The sequence below is a fragment of the Artibeus jamaicensis genome, unplaced genomic scaffold (assembly GCF_021234435.1).
Source record: "Artibeus jamaicensis isolate MK-2021 breed Jamaican fruit bat unplaced genomic scaffold, CSHL_Jam_final contig_559, whole genome shotgun sequence".
Taxonomy (NCBI): domain Eukaryota; kingdom Metazoa; phylum Chordata; class Mammalia; order Chiroptera; family Phyllostomidae; genus Artibeus; species Artibeus jamaicensis.
Genome location: NW_026521887.1, coordinates 8,743,298 through 8,771,167, shown reverse-complemented (window position 1 = coordinate 8,771,167; position 27,870 = coordinate 8,743,298). Strand labels below are relative to the sequence as shown.

The 27,870-nt window shown below is 34.4% G+C and overlaps 1 protein-coding gene across 1 annotated transcript in view; it reads left to right on the top strand.

Moving 5' to 3' along the window:
* Window positions 1–27,870, top strand: part of ITGBL1 (integrin subunit beta like 1) — a 303,482-nt gene that overhangs the window by 163,122 nt on the left and 112,490 nt on the right. Inside the window, exon 7 of the mRNA XM_053670353.1 lies at window positions 6,123–6,269. Coding sequence (XP_053526328.1) covers window positions 6,123–6,269 — 147 coding nt within the window. The remainder of the gene's footprint in view (window positions 1–6,122; window positions 6,270–27,870) is intronic.

Sequence of the window (27,870 nt, the reverse complement as noted above, 5' to 3'; positions counted from 1 at the left end):
CCAAGACAAAAGAAGTCTAAAAGAATATGCCTCCACCAAACCAGTCCTACAAGAAATACTAAAAAGACTGCTTTAAGAAAAGGAAGGAAAAGAGAGAGGAACACAGGAACACAGGTACAAAATTGGCAATGAATAACTACCTATCAATAATAACTTTAAATGTAAATGGATTAAATGCTCCAATCAAAAGACATAGAATAGCTCAATGGATAAGAAAGCATGACCCACACATACGCTGCCTACAAGAGACCCACCTCAGAACAAAAGACCATCACAGACTAAAAGTGAAAGGCTGGAAACAAGTTTTTGAAGCAAACGGACAAGAAAAAAAAGCTGGGGTAGCAATTCTCATATCAGACAAAATAGACTTCAAAAAAATTGCCATAAAGAGAGACCCAGAAGGTCACTTCATAATACTCAAGGGAAGAATCTACCAAGAACATATTAACATCATAAATATATATACACTCACATAGGAGCACGATATTGACAGCAACACAATTATAGTGGGGGATTTTAACACCCCACTATAAAAAATGAACAGATCCTCCAAACAAAATATCAACAAAGATATTGTGGCATTAAACAACACCCTAGATGAAATGGACTTAACTGATATATACAGAGCCTTTCATCCCAAAGAAGCTAAATACATATTCTTTTCAAATGCACATGGAACATTCTCAAAGATAGACCACATGATAGGACACAAAACGAGCCTCAAAAAATTAAAAAAAATTGAAATCATACCAAGCATTTTCTCTGACAAGGGACTGAAACTAGAAACCAACCCCAAGGGAAAAATAACCTGAAAACACTCAAATTCATGGAGATTGAATAGCATGCTATTAAACAGCAAATGGGTCAAGAATAAAATTAAAGAAGAAATCAAAAAGTTTCTGGAAACAACTGAAAATGAACTCACAACAACCCAAAACTTATGGGACACAGTGAAGGCAGTCCTGAGAAGGAAGTTTATAGAAATACAGGCCTTCCTAAAGAAAATAGAAACAGCTCAAACAAACAACTTCACCCTACACCTGCAAGAACTTGAGGAACAACAACAAAAACAGCCCAGAGCAATTAGAAGGAAGGGAATAATGAAGATCAGAGCAGAACTAAATGACATAGAGACTAAAAGCACAATCCTAAGGATCAATGAATCCAGGAGTTGGTTCTTTGAAAAGATAAACAAAATAGACAAGCCTTTAAGTAGGCTCATCAAGAAAAGAAGAGAGCAGACACAAATAAACACAATCAGAAATGAAACAGGAGAGATTACGATTGATACCACAGAAATAGAAAGGGTTGTAAGAAATTACTATGAAGAACTGTATGCCAAGAAAGTTGAAAACCTAGGGGAAATGGACACATTTCTAGAAAAATATAATCTCCCAAAACTCAATAAAAATGAAGTAGAAAACCTGAAGAGACCAATAACAGCAAAAGAAATTGAAGCAGCAATCAAAAAATTCCCATCACACAAAAGCCCTGGACCAGATGGGTTCACAGAAGAATTCTACAAAGCATGTAAGGAAGAGCTAACCCCTATTCTTCACAAACTATTCCAAAAAATCCAAAAGGATGGAAAACTCCCAAACTCTTTTCTTGAAGCCAGCATCATCCTAATTCCAAAACCAGATAGAGACACAACAAAGAAAGAAAACTTCAGGCCAATATCGCTGATGAACATAGACGCTACAATCCTCAACAAAATATTGGCTGATCACATCCAACAATATATCCAAAAGATTATACACCATGACAAAGTGGGATTCATCCCAGGGATACAAGGATGGTTCAATATTTGCAAATCAGTAAATGTAATACATCACATAAACAAAAGCAAAGACAAAAATCACAAGATCATATCAATAGATGCAGAAAAAGCTTTTGATAAGGTACAACACCCATTTATGATAAAAACACTCAGCAAAGTCAGAATAGAGGTAGCATTCCTGAATATAATAAAGGCCACATATGAGAGACCTACAGCCAACATCATACTCAATGGGCAAAAACTAAAATCTTTTCCATTAAGATCAGGAACAAGACAAGGATGTCCACTTTCACCATTTCTATTCAATATAATACTGGAAGTTTTAGCCACAGAGATCAGACAAGAAAAGGAAATAAAAGGCATCCAAATATGAAAGGAGGAAACAGAACTGTCATTATTTTGCAGATGACATGATAGTGTACATGGAAAATCCTATAGACCCTACTCAAAAACTGCCCGAACTAATAAATGAATTTGGTAAAACAGCATGTTACAAAGTCAATGGCTTATTTCACATAGAAAAAACACTTCAAAAATTTATATGGAACGATAAATGACCCTGAATAACAGCTGCTATCTTGAGAAAGAAGAACAAAGTTGGAGGGATCACAACACCTGATATCAAACTGTATTACAAGGCCACTGTAATCAAAACAGCCTGGTACTGGCATAAAAACAGGCACATAGACCAATGGAACAGAATGGAGAGCTCAGAAATCAACCCAACTCTCTACAGTCAATTAATATTTGACAAAGGGGGCAGTAACATAAAATGGAGTAAAGATAGCCTCTTTAACAAATGGTGTTGGGAGAACTGGACAGCTACATGCAAAAAAAGTGAAACTTGAGCACAAACTTACACCATACACCAAAATAAATTCAAGGTGGATAAAAGACTTAAATATAAGCTGTGACACCATTAAAGTCCTACAAAAGAACATTGGCAAGAAAATATCAGATATTCCATGCAGCAACATTTTTACTGATATGTCCCCTAGAGCAAGGAATATAAAGGAAAGAATAAACAAATGGGATCTCATCAAAATAAAAAGCTTCTGCATGGCTAAAGAAAACAGTATTAAATTAAAAAGACGACCATCCATATGGGGAAACATATTTGCCAATGATACTTCAGACAAAGGTTTAATCTCCAAAATATACAAAGAACTTACAGGACTCCACTCTAAGAAGACAACCAACCCAATTAAAAAATGGGAAAAGGACTTGAACAGACACTTCTCCAAGGAGGACATACAGAACATCCAGAGACACATGAAGAGATGCTCAATATTGTTAGCTATCAGAGAGATGCAAATTAAAACCACAATCAGATACCACTTTACACCAGTCAGAATGGCTATCATAAACAAAGCAACAAACAACAAATGTTGGAGAGGTTGTGGGGAAAAGGGGTTCTTAGTTCACTGTTGGTGGGATTGCAGGCTGGTTCAACCATTATGGAAAACAGTATGGAATTTTCTCAGAAAAATAAAAATCTACCTGCCTTTTGACCCAGCAATTCCACTGCTAGGATTATATCTCAAGAATCCTAAAACATCAATTTCAAAGAACCTATGCACCACAATGTTCATAGCTGCACAATTTACAACAGCCAAGAGTTGGAAGCAACCTAGGTGCCCATCAGTAAATGAATGGATCAAAAAATTGTGGTACTTATGCATAATGGAATTCTATGCAGCTGAAAGAAAGAACTCCTACCCTTTGCAACAGCTTGGATGGAACTGGAAAGCAATATGCTGAGTGAAATAAGCCAGGTGGTGAAAGACAAATACCATATGATCTCACCTTTAACAGGAAGCTAAACAACAAAACAAACAAGCAAGCAGAATAAAAACAAAGACACTGAAATTGAGAACAGGGGGACAGCAACCAGAGGGGATAGGGGAGCGAATTTCAGGGGAAAAAGGGGAAGGATTTACAGGAACTAGTGTAAAGGACATATGGACAACAACTAAGGGAGGTGGAAATGGGAGGGAGGTGGGGGGCACATGGGGGTCTGGCTGGGATGGGAGTAAAAGACAGAATACTGTATTTGAAAAATAATTGAATAAAAATTTTACTATTAAAAATAAAACAAAACAACAACAACAAAAAAAGAAAATAAGGGTACTGATTTCTTAAGCTGGGAGAAATGGCAAAAACCACAGAACCTAACAACCAATGAAATCTAATTTCTAATAACATCATATAAAAATAATAAGTCTCTTGCTCTTGCTGGATGATTCAGTTGGTTGGATCATCATCTCATACATCAAAAGGTCGTGGTTAGATTCCCAGTCAGGGTATATGCCTAGGTTGTGGGTTTCGTCCCAGGTCTGGTATGAGAGGCAACTGACTGATGACTCCCCTCTCACACTGATGTCTTTCTCTCTGTCTCTCTCTCTCTCTCTCTCCCTCTCTCATCCTTTCTCCCCTTTTCCCCTCTTTTCTCTTTGTAATCAATAGACATATCCTTGGATAAGGATTTTAAAAATTATCATATTTGAAATTCTAAAGGATCCTATTCACCTTACACATACTTACTAGTATTTGGAATTTTATTTCCTTTAAAATGATGAGTTCTAAGGCAGAATATTAAGATAGCAATTTATTGTTTAGACTTTATTACATACTAGGCACTCAATAAATATCCTTTGAATTGAATCTAGTGTTAAAAATAAGAGATTTGTATTCAATGATTCCTAATCTCTCACCTCACTTTGACCTAAAATTTTATGGTTTGTTCCATGAAGAATCACATTAATTGATGGTGAAAAGATTCCTGAAATGTGGATGATTCAATTCTTCATATTCAGAAGATAGGCATCTACCCCCAAACCTCATGTAATATTGATAAAGCTGGCCACTCTTTACTGAAGACCAATTTCCATAGTGTGATATATATCAATATCAGATGCCAATGGCAAAATAGCATGGATTTTTATCCACTAGCATTATATTTGATTTACCTAAACTGTAATTTTACTTCCTTTAAAATTTTTCATACATTTTTGTAGCAATCGTAGAAATCCTTGTTGTTCTGTATCTGAAGTGAGTATCACAATGTTTCCCAAGAGTTAGAAAAATTTCAGGTGAATTAATCCTGCTTTCCTTCCTATTTCTACTTAGTTACATATGTGAACTCAAGCAAGTAAAAATAATAATAGCTCACTTTTATGCAGCATTTTGAGATATGCACTTCTTGATAAATGTGAATAGATAATACATTATATTCCATTTAAAAATGAAGGAATTAAATTTTGATGAGGTAGTATTTTGATCATACCTTCTCTGTAGGTAGCAGGAACAGGATTTAAACCTGATCATTTGATTGATATAAGACTTTTTTTTTCTGGTTATCCTATACTACTGCTTATCATAGTTCTTTACAGGCTGTGTGTCAGTATGTAAAGAAATTTAATACCTTTCCTAACCTCTTTAGTGTGTGTTAACTTTGTCTTCAAGAATTGCGAACTCCACACAGGTTATTAGTTTTGAGGCTAAGTATGTGGTGTGTGGCAAAAAAATAATGAAAATAAAGTGTCAGTCACTCTAAAAGACCCTGCTTCAAAAATTGTTTTGCATTTCTAACATTTTCCTCCACATGAATGAATTGCCAAATTCATAAGATACCCCTTGTAGGCCCAAATAGGCCAATATAATCACATGCATATAGATTTTAGTAAATTCAAGTTTATAGCCCCACAAACCTCTTTCTTATCAGGAGTAGTTGCTTTTCTTTATACCTCATGAGCAATTAATAAAAAATAGGTATTTAAGAACTTGAGAAAAATGTGCTTTTGCCTTAATGTTTTATTATTTTTTTTGAGAAATCTTTTTTATTTTATTTTATTATTTTTTAAATTATTTTTCAAGTGCAGTATTCTGTCTTTCACTCCCATCCCAGCCCCCAGCCCCCTGCTCCCCACCTCCCTCCCATTTCCACCCTCCTTAGTTTTTGTCCATGTGTCCTTTATACTAGTTCCTGTAAATCTTTCCCCTGAAATTCCCTCCTCTCTCCCCTCTGATTGCTGTCCCCCTGTTCTCTATTTCAGTGCCATTTTTTTATTCTGCTTGCTTGTTTGTTTTGTTGTTTAGGTTCCTGTTAAAGGTGAGATCATATGGTATTTGTCTTTCACCACCTTGCTTATTTCACTCAGCATAATGCTTTCTAGTTCCATCCAAGCTTAATCTTTTATATTGTTAAGATCCTGACTCATTTGTGACATTTCCTTTTGAAATGAAATGAATTCTGACTTCAATATATTATATATATATATATATATATATATATATATATATATATATATATATATATATATAAACTATTCTCATTGTGAAGGTCATGGACAATGTAATTGTGGAAGATGTGACTGCAAAGCAGACTGGTATGGGAAAAAGTGTGAGCATCCACATTCCTGCCCACTGTCACCCGAGGAGAGCATCAAGAAGTGCCAAGGAAGCTCTGATCTGCCTTGCTTTGGAAGGGGTAAGTGAGGGCTCTGAGGCCTTGCCACTGCCTCCTAATCCTATCAGTCAAATGAATTCAGTTCACATATATCTTATTTAAAGATAGCTAAGATTCCTGAAAGATTAGTTTTTCAAGAACTAATAAAACATACAGATGATCTATCATAGAATTGTACACTTGAAACCTGTATAAGGTTATTATCCAATGTCACCCCAATAAATTTAATTTAAAAAAAACAGAAAAAAACATCGAAGTTCCATGAGTGAAAGTACACAGAAAAATATAATCTCTCTCTGTCTTACTTAGACACTCATATGCTATTAATCCTCTTTAGCTTTTAGTTTTGCTCAATTTCAGTCCAGTTCAATTCAGTTCAATGATACATTAAAAAGAAAAAAAAGTTTGAATATTTTCTCAGAACTTTCTGAATGAGACCATCTAATTGTTCATTGAAACTCAATAACATTGGTGTCTCAAAGGAGAGTGTTGGCTTTTGAAAGAGCTTTGTATGAACAGATAGTTCTGAATAGTCTTTTGTTGTTCTAGAATACATGTTTTCTCAGGTGTGTACTTGGTACCATATCAGTACAAATTAGAGATGGAAGAATTCATCTAGAGGAAAACTGGTGCCATTCTTTTGGATTTGTCAAAATTAGAAATACAATATCACTTCTAATATGAAAATGGCAAAGTTACTATGAAATATTATTTTAGAAGAACTGGTCATTAAAGTCATTACGTATGTCATTCATTAGAGGAAAAAAAGGAAAACTGTTATTATCTGAATGTTAGACCAGAAATTTAATTATGTGTTGCAGTTTACTCTTTGAAAAATGAATACTTAATGAATATTTTATTGAGATACAATTCCAATAACATAAAATACACTTGTTTAAAGTATACAACTTGGTAGTTTTTAGTATATTAACAGAATTATGCAACTATCACCACTATCTCATTGTAGAACATTTTCACTACCACAAAAGAATCTTTGTATTCCTTACCAGTCATTCCCCATTCCCCCTTTTTCCTCAACCTTTAGAAACTATTAATTTACTTCTTGTTCCTATGAATTTGCCTAATCTGGGTATTTGATATAAATGGAATTATAAAATATGTAGCCTTTATCATTGGTTTATCCATCTTGTAGTATGACCATCAATCCTTCTTAGGGCTGAATATATTCATTTGTATGGATAAATCACAGGTATTTATCCATTTATCTCTTAATGGACATTTGGATTGTGTCTACATTTTGGCCACCATGAGTAATATTTTAGAAACATTCATATATGAGCTTTTGTGAGACCCGTGTTTTAACTTCTATTGGGTTTATACACATTAGTGGGATTTCTGGGTCATATAAAACTCCATTTTTAACTTTTAGAGGTATTATCTTTAAGGTGACTATACCATTTTACATTCCCACCAGCAATTTTACATTCCCATGAGCAATACATGAGGGTTCCAATTTCCACATATTCTTGATATTATTTATTACTATCTTCTTTTTTTAATTACTTACAGTTTTTCTTATTTAGAAAATTCCCAAAGTCTTCAAAATTATTTGTACCATAGGTATTTTCCTGTATTATTCCTAAAAATTTTAAGTAGGAAGATAAGATATGGGTAAAAAGAATTTCTTTTTATTTCACAAACATTTCTGACTTATTCCATCTACCACCTATAAACCTAGAGAAAAACCAGTGTTCTATGTACATTAATACAATATTGCCATTATAGTGCTTGAGTGAGTTTATCATGCTTTTAAAATAAAAAAAAATGATTAAAAATTAGCCCTGATGGGTGTGGCTGTCAGTCTGTCTTCAGTTCAGTTCTCAGTCAGGGCATATGCCTGAGTTGACGGTTTGATCTCTGATTTATTAGGGTGCTCATGAGAGGCAGTCAATTGGTGTTTTTCTCTCACTTCACTTCTTCTCTCTCTCTCTTTCTCCCTCTCATCCTCTCTCTGTAAAAATTAACAAATATTTAAAAAATTAGCATCCCTCAGACTATTGTTATTTATTCATTCTTTTTTGTTGAAATTAAATCATGTAATTTAAAGGAAACAAAAGCCTACAAAATATCTCTCAAACAGAAAATCACTCTAAATTTATGTATTTACCAATTGTTTTTTATTTTTCTATAATGTTTTTAATATAGTGTGAATGTAAGAAGATTCTCATTGGCTTTATACATACATTTTTGTATTTTTTAAAAAAATTATTGTTCAAGTACAGTTTTTTTGTCTTTTACTTCCATCCCAGCCCACCCCTCCAGTGCTCCCCATCTCATTCCCATTTTCATTCCTGTTAGTTTTTGTCCATGTGCCCTTTATACTTGTTCCTGTAAATCCTTCCCCTTTTTCCCCTTAAATTCCCTCCCCTCTCCCCTCTGGTCACTGTCCCCCTATTCTCTATTTCAGTGTCTTTTGTTTTTATTCTGCTTGCTTGTTTGTTTTGTTGTTTAGGTTACTGTTAAAGGTGAGATCATCTGGTATTTGTCTTTCACAGCCTAGCTTATTTCACTCATCATAATGCTTTCCAGTTCCATCCATGCTACTGCAAAGGGTAAGAGCTCCTTCTTTCTTTCTGCTGCATTGAATTCCATTGTGCAAATGTACCATAGTTTTTGGTTCCATTCATTTACTAATGGGCACCTAGGTTGCTTCCAACTCTTGGCTATTGTAAATTGTGCTGCTATGAACATTGGGGTGCATAAGTTCTTTTGGATTGGTGGTTCAGGATTCTTAGGATATAATCCTAGCAGTGGAATTTCTGGGTCAAAAGGCATATTCATTTTTAGTTTTTTTATAAAGTTCCATACTGTTTTCCATAATGGTTGTATATATACACTTTTAATGAACTCTGATAAACACATATTTGTCTCTTACCTTTCTAGAGATTAACTAATAAAGTTAGCTACCGTTTTTATGTGATAGGGTATATTTAAATTTATTTTATTAAAAAAGTATTGAATACATATATTAAATTATGACATTTAAGCATTTTAAAATAATTTATTTAAGCCTTTTGAAGTACTTTATAGATGAGTGAAGTACCATAGCAAAACATAAGGATTCTAAGAATAAAACCAAGAATTTATGAGAGCCAATCCAGTGCTTGAACAAATGCTCAGACAGACCCCTCCTTTCTCATAGTGCTATATCTGCAAAGTCAATGGCACTTGAGTTTGGATGTTTCAAAGCAAATAGCCAATATGAAAACTTCCAAAGGATTAGTTTTGTATGTAGTTTATAAATGACAACTGCAGCATGGTTACACAAGTGAGAAAAGCAATTACAAGACCCATTAGTTTTCAAGAGAGGGAGCTTCTTCAGTTTACCAGCCCAGGGCCAAGGAAAAAAAACTCTCTTGGTAGAATTTACTGAAGTGTCTCAGTATAGCCCATTTCAGGTACCAGGTGAAGGCATTTTCCAACTGGAGATGGAATTAGATTACTTGTCTTTGCTGGTCATGGCTAAGTGTGGGATCTCTTTGTCTCGAAAGTAAGGGAATAACTTAGTGATCTCTTACATTCTTAATTAATCCTCTGCTTCATTGATTTATATATTTTGCCTATGAATCTTTTTATTTAATTTAGATAACTCTCATATAGTCTATATGGATATATAATTGTTCATCCTAATTTCTGGGCATGGTGGACAATTTTGTTTTCATTTCAATGTTCTCAAAAACTGAAAATGGCTTAAGCTAGGTTACATTAGTTTTAAACTCTTCTTGGCTTAGAAATATATTTTCATTCTTGTTGAGGTTCTCTTCCTGGGTCTGAGGCTGGCTTAGGTCAAAAAATGTGAGCAAAAGTGATATGTGTAATTTCAGAGCAGAAGCTTAAGAGGCAGTAAGAGATTTGCCATCTCCTTTTCCATCTTTCCTGGGGGGTTGGAGTGTTTGAGATGGTGGCTGATCCATTAGCCTGGTGTTAGCAGAAACCTGTGCTGATACCACTGAGGGACCTCTAGCATGAGGAAGAAATAAACCTATGTTTAAAGATGCTCAGATATTAGGGTTCTTTGTTTTTGGAGCAGAATTCATGACTCACACTCTCTTCCACATACAGAATTTAGGGAACACAGTTAAACCAAAGCAAACAAACAAGCAAACTCAATAAAATTTATACTTTGATCCATGGAAATAAGCAATAAACAGTTGAGGTTATTATTATATGTATATCTTATCAATATCCATATTTAAATAAAAATAAACATAAATGTGTACATATTTTACAGATTATGTATTTATGCTATTCTGTCAATAGTATGGTTTGTTCACTTATGCAACAGGTAGAATGCTAAGAACATTAAATGTGTTGTCTTTTTTAATATACATATACAGTGAGGTGGGAAGAAGAACAATTATTCTTCTTTTTACAGAAAAAGAAATTGGAAGTTTGAACAGTTTGCCACCTTACGTAGTAAGTGCCAGAAGTACAAGTTTTAATACAAACTTTTACTACTGGACCTCTGACTCCAGAACTGTTGTTTTTGGTAATTTACCCATTCTTTTATCATGCTAACTTATTAAATAATATGAATGGATATATTTATTTCCTTGTTATAAAAAATTCTCATGCAAAATCATTGATATGGCTGCAGAGTTGACATAACAAGTTGTTATAACATGGTTGTTGCCAAATAATCAGCTTTCTTTTATCAGACATCTAAATTATCTCATTTTATTCAAGTTCTAAATATTATACTTTACATTTTTATAAACTAAAATTTGCACAAATTGTTAGTATTAATTTTTACATGTGGAGTGCATAGACCTAAATTAATAAAAATATATTAAAGGTTTTCAATTAAAAATTTTCCCCAAAATTTGTATTCTCTAGAAAAATTATGCCAGTATACTTTCTCACCAGGAGCATAACAGTTCCCTTCACCCCCCCAGTACTGACAATTCAAATAATTAGTTAACTCTTCTCAATATATTTTACATTTAGTGTTATATACTTTTACCACTTACCTTTTATTGACTGCTATAATCATCAAAGCAAATGGTTTATCAGGAGGCATTATTATTCAGAGGACTGCATTTCATGTATTTTCCTTCTTTGATCATCATTTGTCTCTTTGCCTAAGTCATCTTTTTGTTTGCTGCTAAAATCCCATGTGTTTTTGTTTGCATATCCTCCATGTTCCTTGATTTTCTTCCTTTAGACTTATTCTAAGAACCATTGCACAAGTTTTAGTCCTTAAACGCACATAACCATACATCCCTACAAGGGAAGGCGTGAAAGGGAGCAAGAATGATAAATTGAAACTAATTATTTAAGATTGTAGCTTTTGGAAAATACAAACTAGGCCCTCATTTGTATCAATTAGTATGTTTTAATTAATGAAATAAGCAAGTTTGTTAAAGTCCCCTACCTGAGAACATACTTTCAAATAATAATTGTGTGCCAAATTTATACCATCTGGAGACTTTTCAATTTAAAGCACAATTTATCTCTCTTTCTCACTGGCAAAGCAAATCTTTAAAATTTCTTGCTTTTATTTATCAGAGGTTTCCCATGATACATACATATTCTTATTCTTAGTTTTACTCTATGTAATTTTTTACAAGTCTATCATTATTTTTCTAATTCATGCACACACAGATGTCATTATTTGGAGCTGACAAAAAGTTTTAAAAATTAGAAGTCCTCCAAACATATTTTTAATATTGGGGAAGTGGGTATTTTTATTAAAATGTTTTGCAGCTTTGTTGAATTATAATTGATATACAAAGAAAACCTGCACTTATTTAATGTATGAAATTTCATGTTTTTGGACATATGAATATACTCATGATATCATCAGCACAATCAAGACAATAAACAAACCCACTATCTCCAAAAATGTCCTCTGTCACTTTGCTTGTGTGTGTGTGTGTGTGTGTGTGTGTGTGTGTGTGTGTGAAGAATGCTTAACATGAAAGGCACCTAAAATACTCAAACTTACAGAAGCAGAAAATGAAATGGTGGTTGCCAAGGCACAGTTGGAGTAGAAAATGAAGAGTTATTATTCAATAGGTCCAAAGGTACAGTCCTATAGATGAGTAAGTTCTAGAGATCTGCTGTACAACATAGTTCTCATAGTTAACACATCAATAATGTAGACTTAAAATACATCAAGAGGATATACCTCCAAACATGTTAAATTAAGCACCACATCATCTATTGTGATTTTGATTATATTTTTAAATTTTTCAGTGCCCTGATTAAATATCTTATTGTGAATTGATTACAGTGGGAAATGCAAAGAGTTTTCAAATGGCAAAGGAACACAGTGTGTCTTTCAGTAGTATTTTGAGATAACAAAGAAGATTCAGCTTAGCTCTATTTTGAGTGTCCAGATTTATTGATTTCCTGCATCTTTCAGTGCTCAAGGCTCTGTAATAGCCATGCACACAATTATGGCATTTCAAATAATTGTTAAAACCACGGTGAAAGAAGAAAAAAATGACGCTATAAAATTAACTTGTTTATGTTTCCATATCCAGGAGGAATGCTTCTGCTTTTAGGGTTGAACTAAATGGGAAACATATTGGTGACTTGCTAAATCACGTCCAGAGCAAAAGTTTGTAATTTGCCATACTGCGGGTATTAATTCATGAGAAATCAGTCTGTGCATTCCCAGAGAGTCTTCCATAGATCTCTAAGCACATTTTGAACTTACAGTGTTCCATTTCTATTAGTTTTTTTGTATGTTCTATTATCATGGAAAGGCCTATAAGAGTGGCCAACGTTATATATAGAAGGAGAAAAGAGCCTATTTATTATTTGCTTTCTTTGTACTCAGAAAAACTTCTCAGAATGTCATAAACTGATATGCATCTTATATTTTACAACACATTAGGAATGTAAATGTTATATATTATGACTTTATTAAAGACAGTATGGAGACAAGACAATTGGGATTCAGGGGGAACTGAATATGTTGCCTCCAGCATCATTTTTCTGTGTCCTCATGATATGCTGGGACTTCTCTGTGTTGGAATATTTTCTATCCTCATGAGGAGGTTGATTGTTCAGGTGCCCAAATGTGGTGGTTTACTAGAAGGTCCTGATTAAATACAATATTAAATATTTCAGTCATATGAGGAAACATCTGTTACTAAACTAAAACCATGCTTTGCATATATTGAAGAAAATGGCTAAAAAAATTTGAAAAGAGCCAAGTTAAACAGAAAAAGTCTCATATAAGGTGTTTATTCAGACAGTCTTCTTTCTAGTGTAAAAATAAAATATCTATGTTTTATATTTCACCATCTTTATTTTATCTTGCCTTTCTTCTTCTTATTTTATATGTACTAAACTGGAGAAGAAATTCAGAAGCTCAGTTTAATACTTTTGTGCATCTTTTTAAAGGATAGTAGAAAGTAGTTCTGTGGAAAAAATTAAAAATTGTATTTTTTGAGTTACCTAAGGTTTCTCTAATCCATAGTTCAAAAAACTGTGTCACTTGCAAGACAGTATATTTTGCATGTGTTCCATCCAACAATCTTGTTAAATGTTTTATCTATAGCAACATAATATTTTGTGTCAAAGTTAGGAATCCATCCAAGTCAGGAGATGAGTTTTATTACATTTTGAATAATGTAAATTGAAAACCAATGAAATTTTCTGGCCAAGAAAGCTTCCTAGTAAAGGCTGAAACAAATATTGTCAAAATTTATTCAACATTTAAAATGAAGATAGAAATTTGGACAAGAATTTGACCCCAATTTCTTTAAGTGAGCTTAAAATTAAGTGTCTGACAACTAAGACAATTTTGTTATCATCATTAAATTTTTTTTCTATTAAAGCACTATACACATAGTGAAGGATGTAATGTGGTACTCCAGTCATTATTTACCTGATTTTTATTCAATATAAATAAGCTAACCAGATATATTTAGTGAGAGACAGTTTTGTCTGGTTATTAGCCATAATCTCATGAAACTATATACTACACAGATTTTCTCACTAATAGAAAATTAATGAGGCAGAATGTCATCATTTTGACAAGGCCTTAGGGTCATAGAGCTGATCAGAACTCTATTATTCTCCTCTTAGATATATAAGATGTTATAAAAATTGATTGAACCAGCCATTGTGCTATATTTGCATAATAAATTTATTCAATATGTAATTATACTATAGTATATAGTCAACTCATTCATCATATTTTTATTAGTTATATTGTTTATAACATAGTCTAGGAAACAAGGACCATGAAGCCTGTACTTTGTTTTAATAAATAAAATTTTATTAGAACACAGCTGTGCTCATTTGTTTACATATTGCTGCTTTCTTGCTGAAAGGGCAGAGTTTACTAGTTGCCACAGAGAGTATATGGCACACAAAGACTAAAATATTTACTATCTAGATCTTTACAGAGAAAGTTTGCTGACCTCTGTGCTAAGGATTATGATAAGTGCGAAAAATATGGTGGGAAATGGAATTGAGCATTTTGAGGATCAAAGGAGGAAGATTATATTTTCTAAATAAATGTGAGTGCAAAATATGATTTCACAAAGTGAGTGAAGCTAGAATTGAGTCTGAAAGGGTAAGTAGCCATATACAGTTAATGATTTATTTATTTATCTTTTTTGTTTTGTTTCATAAATTACTTTATTGTTGTTCAATTACAGTTGTCTGTATTTTCTCCCCACCCTCTCCAAACCCATCTCCCTCCCTTGCTTCCACCCTCCCCCTTGGTTTTGTCTGTGTCCTTTATAGTAGTTCCTGAAAACCCTTCTCCCCACTGTCCCCTCCCTCCTCCCCTCTAGCTGTTGTTAGATTGTTCTTAATTTTAATGTCTCTAGTTATATTTTGTTTGCTTTTTTCTTTTGTTGATTATGTTCCAGTTAAAAGTGAGATCATATGGTATTTATCCCTCATTGCCTGGCTTATTTCACTTAGCATAATGCTCTCTAGTTCCATGTATGCTGTTGCAAAGGGTATAAACTCCTTCTTTCTCTCTGTTGCATAGAATTCCATTGTGTAAATGTACCATAGTTTCTTGATCGACTCATTTGCTGATTGGTACTTAGGTTGTTTCCAGTGCTTGGCTATTGTAAATTGTGCTGCTATGAACATTGGGGTACATAGGTTCTTTTGGATTGGTGTTTCAGGGCTCTTAGGGTATAATCCAGCAGTGGAATTGCTGCATCAAAAGAAAGTTCCATTTTTAGTTTTCTGAGGAAATTTTATACCTTTTTCCACAGTGACTGTACCAGTCTGCATTCCCAACAATGGTGCACTAAGTTTCCCTTTTCTCCAGATCCTCTCTAACACTTGTTTGTTGGTCTCTTTATGATGGCTATTCTGACCAGTGTGAGGTGGTATCTCATTGTGGTTTTAATTTTCATCTCTCTGATGGCTAGTGATGCTGAGCATCTTTTCATATGTCTCTGGGCCCTCTGTATGTTCTCCTTGGAGAAGTGTCTGTTCAAGTTTTTTAGAAAAAAACTGCATTCCAAGTCATATGAACAATGTAGAGAGACACATTAAGTTAACAAGGGAAAAACTGCAAGAAACAGGAAACAAATTCACTTTTGATGATATATAAAAATAAGAAAGTGGTGAGAGACAGTCCAGGGACAAAGATCATGTCTCCCATCTCATTACCCTTCCTCATATTGTGACAGGTTTGAGGCAGAAGAAGCAACTTCTTTGAGAGCTCTTGTTATCATAATTGTTTTATGAGGTAAACTGTTAAAAAGAATACACATTGGAAGTACAGATTGTAAATATGCTAAAACGATGCTATAGAAATGTCAGATTAAACTTGTTTAGTGCCATGCCATTATGTCATTGCTAAAATACCATGTTTAATGCAACTAAAGTTACCAAGATGCAAATCTTTCCATGAACTAGATAAATGTATTAGTACCCTCTCATGTGTCTTTCTTCCTGTTTCTTGTACCTCACATTATGCTTATTATTTACTGATAGTATATGCAAAGACAAATACAGACTTAAATTGGCTATTTTATTAAAAGTCATTCATATAAGCAAAGTGGTAAAATGGCAACAGTTTAGCATTCAGATTAGTATATGAGGATCACATTAACTCTGTTGAGAATGGATACTATTCCTACAGTTTTTAAATGGCAGAGGGACATCATGTCTCAGTGAAGCAAGATTGGAGTTTATCAGTGTCAGAATAAGAAACTCTAGACTTAGTTTGGGCTCCATTAGTCAGGTGAGCCAACAAGTCACAAGCTAACATAAGAGCAAAACCTTAATAATGACTTCGAACTTAATTTATTTAGGCTATTTTCCCACCTTCACTTCTCTCTGCAGTACGTGAACTTGACTCTGTGTTCTGACTCATTTGGACCTTTAGATTTTGTGTTTGCTCTCCAGGGCTTTATGCCTTTCATTTCCAACTCATTTTCAGAATAAACTGTGTGTCTGGTTTTGCATAGTTAATGAGGCATACAGAGAGCTGACTCAGGAGAATCAGGTCTAGCCAAGGAGATAAGGACTAGCCAAGCTGCCCTTATTGATTGTGCTTTCTACCAAGTGACTGTATTGGATACAGAGTAATATATTCTTTAGGTATGCCATCCTTTCATCTGTAACATAATAGTTAAGATGGATGAGTTTTTGTTCTCCATAAACATTTGTTTCTCATGCAATGTCTTTTATTTGCATACAACAGCAAAAGCATAATTCTTTTGCTTCTATTTAAGTTTCTAAATAATTTTAGCCTATTTGCTGCTTAAAATATCTGTGCAATGTGGATGCTTCTAAATAGTACCAAATGGTCTTGCATAATACAGCCATGAGCCATTTAAGGTGAATGGTCCCAGGGAATACATAGCAAATATTTGAGGTCATATGTGTAGTTCTTTATAAGGATGTTAAATCCTTTGCCAGAATTTCTTTCTCTAGATTTTTTCCCAAGGCCCTGTATTGCACAATAGTTAACTGAAGGAACTTTTTAAAAGCATAAAAAAATCAAGCATATATAGAGTGTTATGGAGACTGGAAATGTCTCTTGCTTCATTTGATTAATTTTCTGGAAGTTTGGGTTAATGTTACTATTGAATTATAGTCACAATGGTGAGACAGAATCACAGAACTTATACTCTTGAGTATAAGTGTACTTTGTTGTAATTGCAAAAGAAATAGTGGCCAAGCCCAAGTGATGTAATGCATGTCAAATCTAGATCCACTCCTCTGGGTGATTCTACTACATAAAGAGAGAAATCTAGAGGAATTATTGCTAAATGAGTTCTCATATGTATTATGAGGCTCAATCTCTTGTGCATACAGAAGGGCATAACAGGGTTGGGCATAACATGTTCATGTTGTTCAACCCTCTTCTCAAATGTTGCTCCCACCCTTCACTTGTATGATACCTGGGGAAAGGATCAATAGGTATCAATTTCCTGGTTGGGTAGAGAAGCCCATACACTTTGCCAATACTGTGTTTCATTTCAGCATTTATAGCCTTAACTAGTTAGCCATTGTCCAATTGTGAGTTCATATGCCTTTGAGTGGTCATGAATTAAAGCAATGGCTACATAGCCTATGACATCCTCACAGAGCAAATGTGCTCCCACTGTCTATTGTTAGTGTGCTGCTATAAAGTTATTTCATTTTTTAGCTCTATGGACCCTCAGTCTTATTGTCAATGAAAGCCATATTATAAGTGCTCTGTTCTAAAATGTTGTTGTGAGGCAAGTCGAGATGATATGTAGGAAATTGTTTTGTTAACTTAAAAACTAGTATGTAATTGTAAAGGATTAAAAGGGTTTAAGTAGATGATCACAGATAATTTAATTATTTTATTTTATTTTATTATTATTTTTTAATATAAATTTTATTTAGTTACTTTTCAAGTACATTTTTTAATCTATTTCTCCCATCCCACCCCACCCCCCCACCAGGTCTCCTCCCTCCCTCCCATTACCCCCCCCCAGTCCTCATCTCTGTGTCTTTCATGCTTGTTCCTCAAAATCCCTCCCCCTTTTTCCCTTTAAGTTCCCTTCTCTCTCCCCTTTGGTTGCTGCCCACTTGTTCTCTATTTCAGCGTCTTTGTTTTTATTCTATTTGCTTGTTTGTTTTATTCTTTAGCTTCCTGTCAAAGGTGAGATCATATGGTATTTGTCCTTCAATGCCTGGCCTATTTCACTCAGCATAATGCTTTCCAGTTCCATCCATGTTGTTGCAAAGGGTAGTAGCTCCTTCTTTCTCTCTGCTGCATAGAATTCCATTGTGTATATGTACCACAATTTTCTGATCCATTCGTTTACTGATGGGCACCTAGGTTGCTTCCAACTCTTGGCTATTGTAAATTGTGCTGCTATGAACATTGTGGTGCACAGGTTCTTTGAAATTGATGTTTATTTTAAAAGATTTATTTTTAGAGAAAGAGAAAGGGAGGGAGAAAGAGAGGGACAGAAAAACTAATGTGAGAAAAAAACAACAATCAGTTGCCTCTCACATGTTCCCTGAATGGGGAACAAACCTGCAACCCATGTGTGTGCCCTGACAAGGAATTGAACCAGTGATCTTTCTCTTTGCAGGATAACACCCCACCAACTGAACCACACTAGTCAAGGCCACAGATAAATTTAAAGACATAGAGTTTAATAGAGAAAAGATGACCAATATTCATGCATTCATTCATTTATTCATTTATGCACTCAGCATATATTTATTGGGGTTCTACTACATTTCTAAAATCAGTCTAAGTACTGAGAATAGAAGAATAAATAAGGCAACCAGTGTCAGGGATCTCATAGAGATTCTAGAAGTTCGGTTCAAGAAGTTAAACAAGAAAAGAAATAATTTTGATTATTGCTAGGAGAAGGAAATCAAGATATTAGTATATTAGAGTGGTCAAGGTGGACTCTCCAGAGGTCTAGGGGATGCACCAGATGAGGTGCTCAGGGATCTTCTTTGAGGAGGTCCTGTTTGTACAGATATGAGTACTGAAAAGGGGTCAAATGAGAATTAAAGTAAGATGGCTGGGAAATCAGAAAAAAAGATGGTTTACTCAAAATTTCAGGCTCAGGTGATGAAAGTTTCCAGGATCAAATGAAAGTCATGTGGACATTGTCTCTAAAACTTAAGAGTTCATTGAAGGAGTATCTTAACATAACAATGCTGAGCTTCCATCTGACTTAATTTGTCTTTGGTATGGCCTGGGCATCAGTGATGTTAAAAGCTCCCTGGTGCATCTTCACTATAGTGCTCATGCTGCATTAAAAATCACTGTTCTACAGGGTTGTCTAATGGGCATAGTTGTGCAGGAAAAAGGACTATGCAGAAGACAATTTCGTTTTTGCCCTAATTCCCACAAAGCAAACAGGGCTTCAGGGAGTGCTTAAGAGTTGCAGAAAAATTACTGTTTTGTGTGGCCTTTTCCCGATGCTCCATTGAATATGTGGGAAAGCAATAAAGCAAGGGTGGAGGTTTAGGGGAAGGTATGCTCTTGGAAAGTAGGGGCAATAGTTTCCAACAGGAAATTTCATCCAGAGATATAGAAATAAGAATGAATGATATGTTTGCTCAGGGAATTGTTTCATGCCAGTTTTTATGTATCTGAGGTGGGAGTGAGAATCTGTATTTTTCAATAGATCTCCAGTGATTTGAAGCATAATAACTGAAGAACTCCTATTATTATGAAGCATTTGGGTATGAATGCTGAGGGCATATCTCTTTTACAAAAAAATGTCCTTCCACTGTCCTTAGTTGCTCAGAAGCCTTAGACCTGATTTCAACCTCCTAGTTTTCTGAAAACTAATCTATGATATGTTCCCTTGACCAGAATAGCATGTATTGCACAATGAGGGATTCTTAGAATTCTATATCTAGGGATTTTTAACCTGAAATGCACGCAACCCTCGAGGTTTATGGTTGGGTATCAGGGAAATAAGAACCCCTTAAAATGGCACAAATATATTTATGTAACTTTTTGTTTATATTTTATGAAGGGAGAGTCTATAGTTGTTTTTCTAAACAAACTCTAAAAGGACTACATAATATTGACAAAAGGTGACAGTGATTTAGATACTACTGCATAATACCCAAACAAGCACTATAAGAGTTGTGACAGAATATTATTAAGGAACATATGTTGAACTAGATGTGCTTTAACTATGTACTGCATTGTTTAATAATTAAATTAGTAACTATTTCAAATAGAAATCAAATATATAGATACTTTGTGATATCAAATTATATGTGGAACATGCAATTACGCTTCCTTTTTAAAAAATGTGTTCACAAGATTCATATTTGGAATGGAAAGATGAACCAAGACCAAAACCATTTATTCAAAGTTATGAGAATTTGTCACTGAAGATTGTTAATGGCATAAATGGACACAGACAAAAGTTAAGAGAGAAAAATCTTCCATTTTGTTTTTCTCTCAGAATACAATGACATTTCTTCTGTAATGCTTTAGGTTTAAGTCTGAGCTCATGAGAGGTGTCCATTCTGACTAATAAACATTGAATGTTCATTAGAGTACAACCTGGCATTCTGGGAAGAACAGGATTATAGGAATAAGAACAGAAGGAAATTGAATTTGTATGCTAAGCAAGATTCATTGGAATTGTTTTAAGGGCACCTATCTCATTATGCAAAACTAGCCTTTTATGAAAATATAAAATTTTAATAAGGAAGTATAACTGATGTTTTGTAATTTCTCCATGGTTTTAAACTAAGATTTAGCTAAAAAATTTATCACTGAGAAGATAGACAAACAGGTCATGGAGCAGCACTAACTGTTGGTTATTAACATTGAATGGTCCAGGGCCTACATCCTGGGCTTATCACTGTTTGTTCATTATACATCCATTTATTTATTCATTTATTTTTCAACACAATTAATTACATTGGCAAAATAATATGACAAGGAGGACCTTCATAATATTTACTTTAATGGAATAATTTAGGTAGCTGTTATTTTACCTTTCTGATGTTGCTTCAGCTTCTGGTGAAAATCAAAGGCTTTAATTCTGCTATAAACTGGCTACACTGAGGGAAATGATGTTTAATGAGAATTATTTGTTCAATGTAAATTCATAGAGTGTTCAAGAGACCATGACTGATACTTCCTATATATAGATCAAAGGTATTCAGCAACAAAACGGTATGGCATTATTGTTACCAGTTCACACTTAACTGCAATCCCCAGTTTGGGACATACAGAGTTGCTTAATTTTCATGTCTTGAAACAACTCTAATTTTCTTGATTGTGTTTTTACTTCCTTTGTTATTAATTACAGTCCTGAGGATATAACAAAATTACACAGAATATATTTTAATTAAGAGTCATTTGGATGCAAATGGCAGAATACCAATTCAATCAGAATAAACCAATGAATTATGTGCTCATATAACCAAGAAGGACCGGGGTAAGATGACCTTTCGGATAAATGCTAAAGGGACTTGGACAACCTCACAGCATTCTTTTTCATTCTTTCTCTCCTTTTCTCTATTGCACACACACACATTTATACTTGCCTGTCCCCAGCACACACATTTATATTTCTGTCAGGTATTTTGTGTTAATCTTGCCTAATGCAGACGGTTTTTCTCCATGCAGAAGAAGAACATGGAATTTAGCATCATTTAAAGTTATATTTTATTGTAGTCTGAACAAGGGTGATGAGAGATTCTCTCTTTCTGGAAGGTCAAGGGAGGAAAAATAAATCTGAGGAAATGTTCTGATTGGCTTAGCTTGGAACAGTGGTCAATTTTGAACCAATCACTGTCCAAACAGAAGGATGGTGGAGTACTAAATTTGGCCACCTTGGTGCAATGTGAGAAGACAAAACAATGTTTACTGAATACAGCTGCCTTTGAGGTTAGTATTAATCTTGAGAATCTTTGATTACATATAGAACTTTCTTACTATAGTAAGATGATCTGAACATATTTTCATTTCTTTCCCTTCCTTCCTTCCTTCCTTCCTTCCTTCCTTCCTTCCTTCTTTCCTTCCTTCCCTTCTTTCCTTCTTTCTTGTTTATTGAATTTATTGGTATGACATTGATTAATAAAATTATATAGTTTTCAGGTGTACAATTCAATAATACTTCATTTATATATTGTATTGTGTTCACCACCCCAAGTCAAGTTTACTTTCATCACCATTTCAGATTTATAAGCAAAGGACAACACCACAGAACAAGGCAATTCATTAATGATTGGTAGAGGTAAAATAATGGCTCCCAAAGGCATTCATTTTCTGATCCTTGGAACCTATAAATATATAAGATTATATAGCAATCAGAGAAAAAATGTCCATGCTATTAAGATTGCGAATAAGGAGATTATAGTGGATTATCTGGTGGGCCTGATTTAATTACAAGATTCCTTAAAAGTTCAAAAAGAGAAAAGGTGTCAGAATCAGAGTGATTCAATATGAAAGGACTTAATTTTGTGTTGCTGACTTTGATGATAGAAGAATAATGCTGAGCCAAAGAATGCATGTGGTGTCCAGAGACTTGAAAAGACAAGGAAATAGATTTCTCCTAGAGCCTCCAGAAGGAATACAATTCTGCTGACCTCTTAATTTTAGCCTAGTGAAATCCATTTAGACTTCTGATTTCCAGAACCATAAAGTAATATATTTGTGTTGTTTTTAACCACAAAATGTGTAGTAATTTGTTACAGTAGCAATAGGAAAATAATACAGTGATCTATGGAAATATTCTTTGGCATAGTCACTGGAATTACATCAGAATCTGTGTCTGAGTGAAGTATGTACTCCCACAAATATGTATTCCTGTGAATTATTAAGGTCTTTTTACAGACAATCTGAAAAAGCTTATTTTCTTAAAATGTTTGTTTTAATGCTAGTATTTTAACTACCAGTTATTAGCCAAGTCATAATTTCTTTGTTGACTTTCTTCCTTGCATGATTTTAAAATAACAGAAACTAGATTTTAATCACAACTTTGTATTCTGCATTTTGCATTTCTATGAGATCTTACAGTTTATTCTCTGTTGTAATATAGCCTAGATACATTGTTTACAATGGCTAATTTATATTAATGTATTTTGATCACGCATAATATATAAATTTGTTCCATGATTCAATCCATTATCTGTTTAAATGGCCCATAAATAAAATAATAAGATTTTAATATTCAAATTGATTTTTTCCTGTTTTTTCATCTTAATTCTGCATTACAATTTTGGGTGCACATTATTACCTAGATAGATTAGTAAATCCAAATTTTGAAGGACCTGCCTTTAAAAAAACAAATTAAAAATTGTGAGAGTTTTGGCCAAGATGGAGACCTAGATAGAAATACTTTGCCTCCTCACACAAGAAAAAGAAGGATGACAACAATTTAAAAATAAAACACAAACAGAACTGCCAGAAAATCAAGCTGCATGGAAATCTGACAACCAAGGAGTTAAAGAAACATTCATCCAGATCAGTAGGAGGGGCGGAGATGGGCAACCAAGGCAGAGAGGGTACATGACAAGGTGGTGGCTGGAGGACCAGGAGGGTGAGGCAGTGACCAGCAGTCCCGCATCTGAGTACAGATGAGCCAGGAGGAACTGGGGAGTGACGCAAACCATGCAAACCAGTTTTTCAGTGCAGGAAACTAAAGACTCAAAACCTTTGGCTGTAAAAACTGTGGGGGTTGGGATGGCAGTAGGAACTCCCAGTCTCACAGGAGGGTCCTAGAAAGTACCTAAACCCACCCACCTGGAAATCAGCACCTGAAAACACACAATCTTCTTGAGTAAAGGAAGTGTTGGAGAGTGGAGAGTGCTAAGCAAGTGGCATTGTTCTTTCTCTGACCCTTCTCCCAGCTACACCACAGGTGAGAGAGTTGCCCTGTCCTGTCAAATTCCTAAGGCTCCTCCCTTGAAAGATAGTAGGTGTGCCAAGACAAAATATATGGTCCAAATGAAAGAACAGATAAAAACTCCCTAAAAACAACTAAGTGATGAAGAGGTGGCCACCTGTCAGATGCAGAATTCAAAACACTGGTAATTAGGATGCTCACAGAAATAATTGCATTCAGTTGCGAAATTAAGAAAGAAATGAAGGTTATACAAAGAGAAATAAAGGAAAATATACAGGGAACCAATAATGAAGATAAATAAACTGGGATTCAAATCAATGATTTGGAACAAAACTAAGAAGTAAATATCCAACCAGAACAGAAGAAACAAGAATTCAAAAAAATGAGAAGAGTAAGAACCTCTGGGACAACTGTAAACATTCCAACATCCAAATTATAGGGGTGAAAGAAGGAAAAGGGGAAGAGCAAGAAACTGAAAACTTATTTGAACAAATAATGAAGGAAAACTTCCCCAATCTGGCAAAGGAAATAGACTTCCAGGAAGTCCAGGAAGCTCAGAGAGTCCCAAAGAAATTGGACCCAAGGAGGCACATACCAAGGCACATCATAATTAAGTTACTCAAGATTAAAGATAAGGAGAGAATCTCAAAAGCAGCAAGAGAAAAAGAGACAGTTGCCTACACAGGTGTTACCATGAGACTGTCAGCTGATTTCTCAAAAGAAACCTTACAGGCAAGAAGGGGCTGGAAGGAAGTATTCAAAGTCATGAAAGACAGGGACCTACATCCAAGATTACCTAGCAAAGCTATCATTTAGAATGGGAGGCCAGATAAAGTACTTCCCAGACAAGGTCAAGTTAAAGAAGTTCATCATCACCAAGGTATTATTATATGAAATGTTAAAGAAAAACAGAAGAGTATCAAAAATATTAACAGTAAAATTGACAACAAACTCACAACTATCAACGACTGAATCTAAAAAACAAAAATGGAAACTAAGTAAACAACTAGAACAAGAGCAGAATCACAGAAATAGAGATCAACTGGAGGGTTATCAGTGGGGGAGTGGGAATGGGAAAATGGGGTTAAAAGGTACAGGGAATTAGAAGCATAACAGGTAGGCTCAAAATATACAGGGGGAGGTTAAGAATAGTACAGGAAATGGAGAGGCCAAAGACCATTTATGTACAACCCATGAACACAAACTAAAGGGCAGGGACAGAGGAGGGAGGCAAGTGAAGAGAGAAGGGGGATAAAGAGGAAAATAAATAGGACAACTATGATAGCATAATTGACAAAATATACTTAAAAAACAAAATTGCAACTACAAAATTTGTTAAGATGAATATATATTTAGAATTAGAATGTAAATCAATACAAAGTACATTTTTAAAAAACAGGCACACACCACAGGTATCACAAAATTCAGAATATGATGTAATTACAATTTTCCAAATCTGTTTAAGTAGCTCTTCGTACTTCAAAACTTGTTTCTTTTCAACATCTCATGTGTGGGTTGAGCTCTATAGAATGCATTCAATATTATGAGTTCATCTCTGCCCTTACATTGTCATGATCAAGGGGCCTTTAGGGGTATTTTTAAAAGCCATTCCTATATCCTAAAAACTATGAAAGTCACTATACCCTAAATAATCCCAAGTAAATGTATCATTTATTCAACTTTTTTTGGCTGAATCCCAAATGTGCCTGGAGCCATTCCATTACCACTTGATTTGAGAGATACTATGACTGAATGGAAGCTGTAATAAAAAGAGTGGACCTAATCAATTTACTTAAAATCTGTTCTTTGAAATTTTAAAAAATATATGCCACAAGTTGCCAGGATGCACTCCAGCATCATGGAAAGGGAGAAATCTGAGGATTAATTGCCTTTGGCTCCATAGTCAATGTGGCCTGATACTTGGATGATTGACACTGAACTACACTTAGGGCTGTACCCAAAGTAGATATCACTGAGTTTCTACAACCTGTCATTGACTTTTGTATGCTTCCCTATTCAAAAGAATAAGGGAATCATTTGCAAAGATGAAATGCTTGATGTGGTTTCAGTCCTTCTTGATATCACTATAAAGAGTGAAGTCTTTCTGTAACTCTTTATGATGTTCCCTTCACCCCAGGGACTATTGATGCTTTTGTAGCCTGGCAGCTATCTGTTTCATGATAATATTATAAACATTATTGTGAACTATTAACAGGAATGTATCTTAGAGTTTTGTTACATATGGGTGCCTTCAGCCCACACATCCTTTCATTCCCTGGATGAGAAAATAGAAAATAGAAATATTTGTTACATGATCAGCTTTCAAGACATTTTTTTAAATCTGGAAGTATATAGCCTGGAGCCTCAATGTAACTTGTATTTTTGTTTATTTGTTATACATAATGTCATTTCTCACCGGACTTGCTTGCAGACATTAAGCTCTTCCACCAAAATGTAATATGACCTTGAGTCTTAGTTTCATGGTCTGTAAAACACTATATTTTTGGTGATAGAGATTTAGAGTTGGAGCCCTCACATAAAAAGAGATAAGAAAACCAATCCACCTCAGATTGATGCTAAGCCTCAAATAAATTCGCACACTCAATGAAGTGTATCCCCACACTCCAGAGTCCTTATTCCACCTTTTAAAATATACTTATCCATTTCTTCACAAGACTTTGGAGACCAGATATTTTCAGAATTTTTAAATTTTTTAATATGTTTTATTGATTATGCTATTACAGTTGTCCCATTTTTCCCTCTTTACTCCCCTCTGCCCAGCAACCTCTTCCCACCAGCATTGTCCCCCCCAACACTTAGTTCATGTTCATGTGTCATACATATAAATTCTTTGGTTTCTCCATTTCCTATATTATTCTTAACCTCCCCTTGTCTATTTTGTACCTACCATTTATTCTTCTTGTTCTTGTACCTTTGCCCCCATTCTGTCTCCTCCCTCTTCCCCCAAGAAAGGAGTGTTCAAAGTCATGAAAGGCAAGGACCTGCATCCAAGGTTACTCTATTCCAGCAAAGCTATTATTTAGAATGGGAAGGCAGATAAAGTGCTTCACAGATAAGGTCAAGTTAAGGAGTTCATCATCACCAAGCCCTTATTTTATGAAATATTAAAGGGACTTATCGAAGAAAAAGAAGATGATCAAAACTATGAGAAGTAAGAGTTTCAGAATTTTAATGAATTGATATGAAGATAAAACAAAAAGCAAGTTTTTAAAAACATTTTTATTCTCCCCAAATGGGGGGAATGTAGATTTGTATCTTCAACAAAATATTATAAAATTGTTGACATGACAAATTAAGGTTTGAGGGGATAATCAAAATTGAAATAAGAAAGTGGAAAAGTTTGGCAGATTATACCCAAAGCCTGGATCAGACAAGAAAATAAACCAAAGGCAGCACAGATCTGAGTAAAGATGTACACCCTCAGGTCAAGGGCCTGAGCTGCTTGGGAACAAAATGATAGAACAGAACAAAAAGAAATGGGAGGAAATGTCTTAATAGAGTGAAGACAGTAGTATATATATATATATATATATATATGCAAAGGTTTTGCAGGCAGAGCTTATGTTCTCTATTTCTTTTGTTATTTTTGCCTGAGTAGTACATAGGAATACTAGAAGTTTTACTGTTGATTGGATTAACCATTCCATATATGCAAAAACTGTATATTAAACTTTTGTTGTTATGTAGAACTTCTAATATTAGATTGAAGATTGAGTGAGTAATAGTAGTTAACATTTAATGCCTACCATGTGTTAGTGCTAGGTACTGTGATGAGTGTTTGATATATGTATCTCACTTAATATTCTCATGATCTC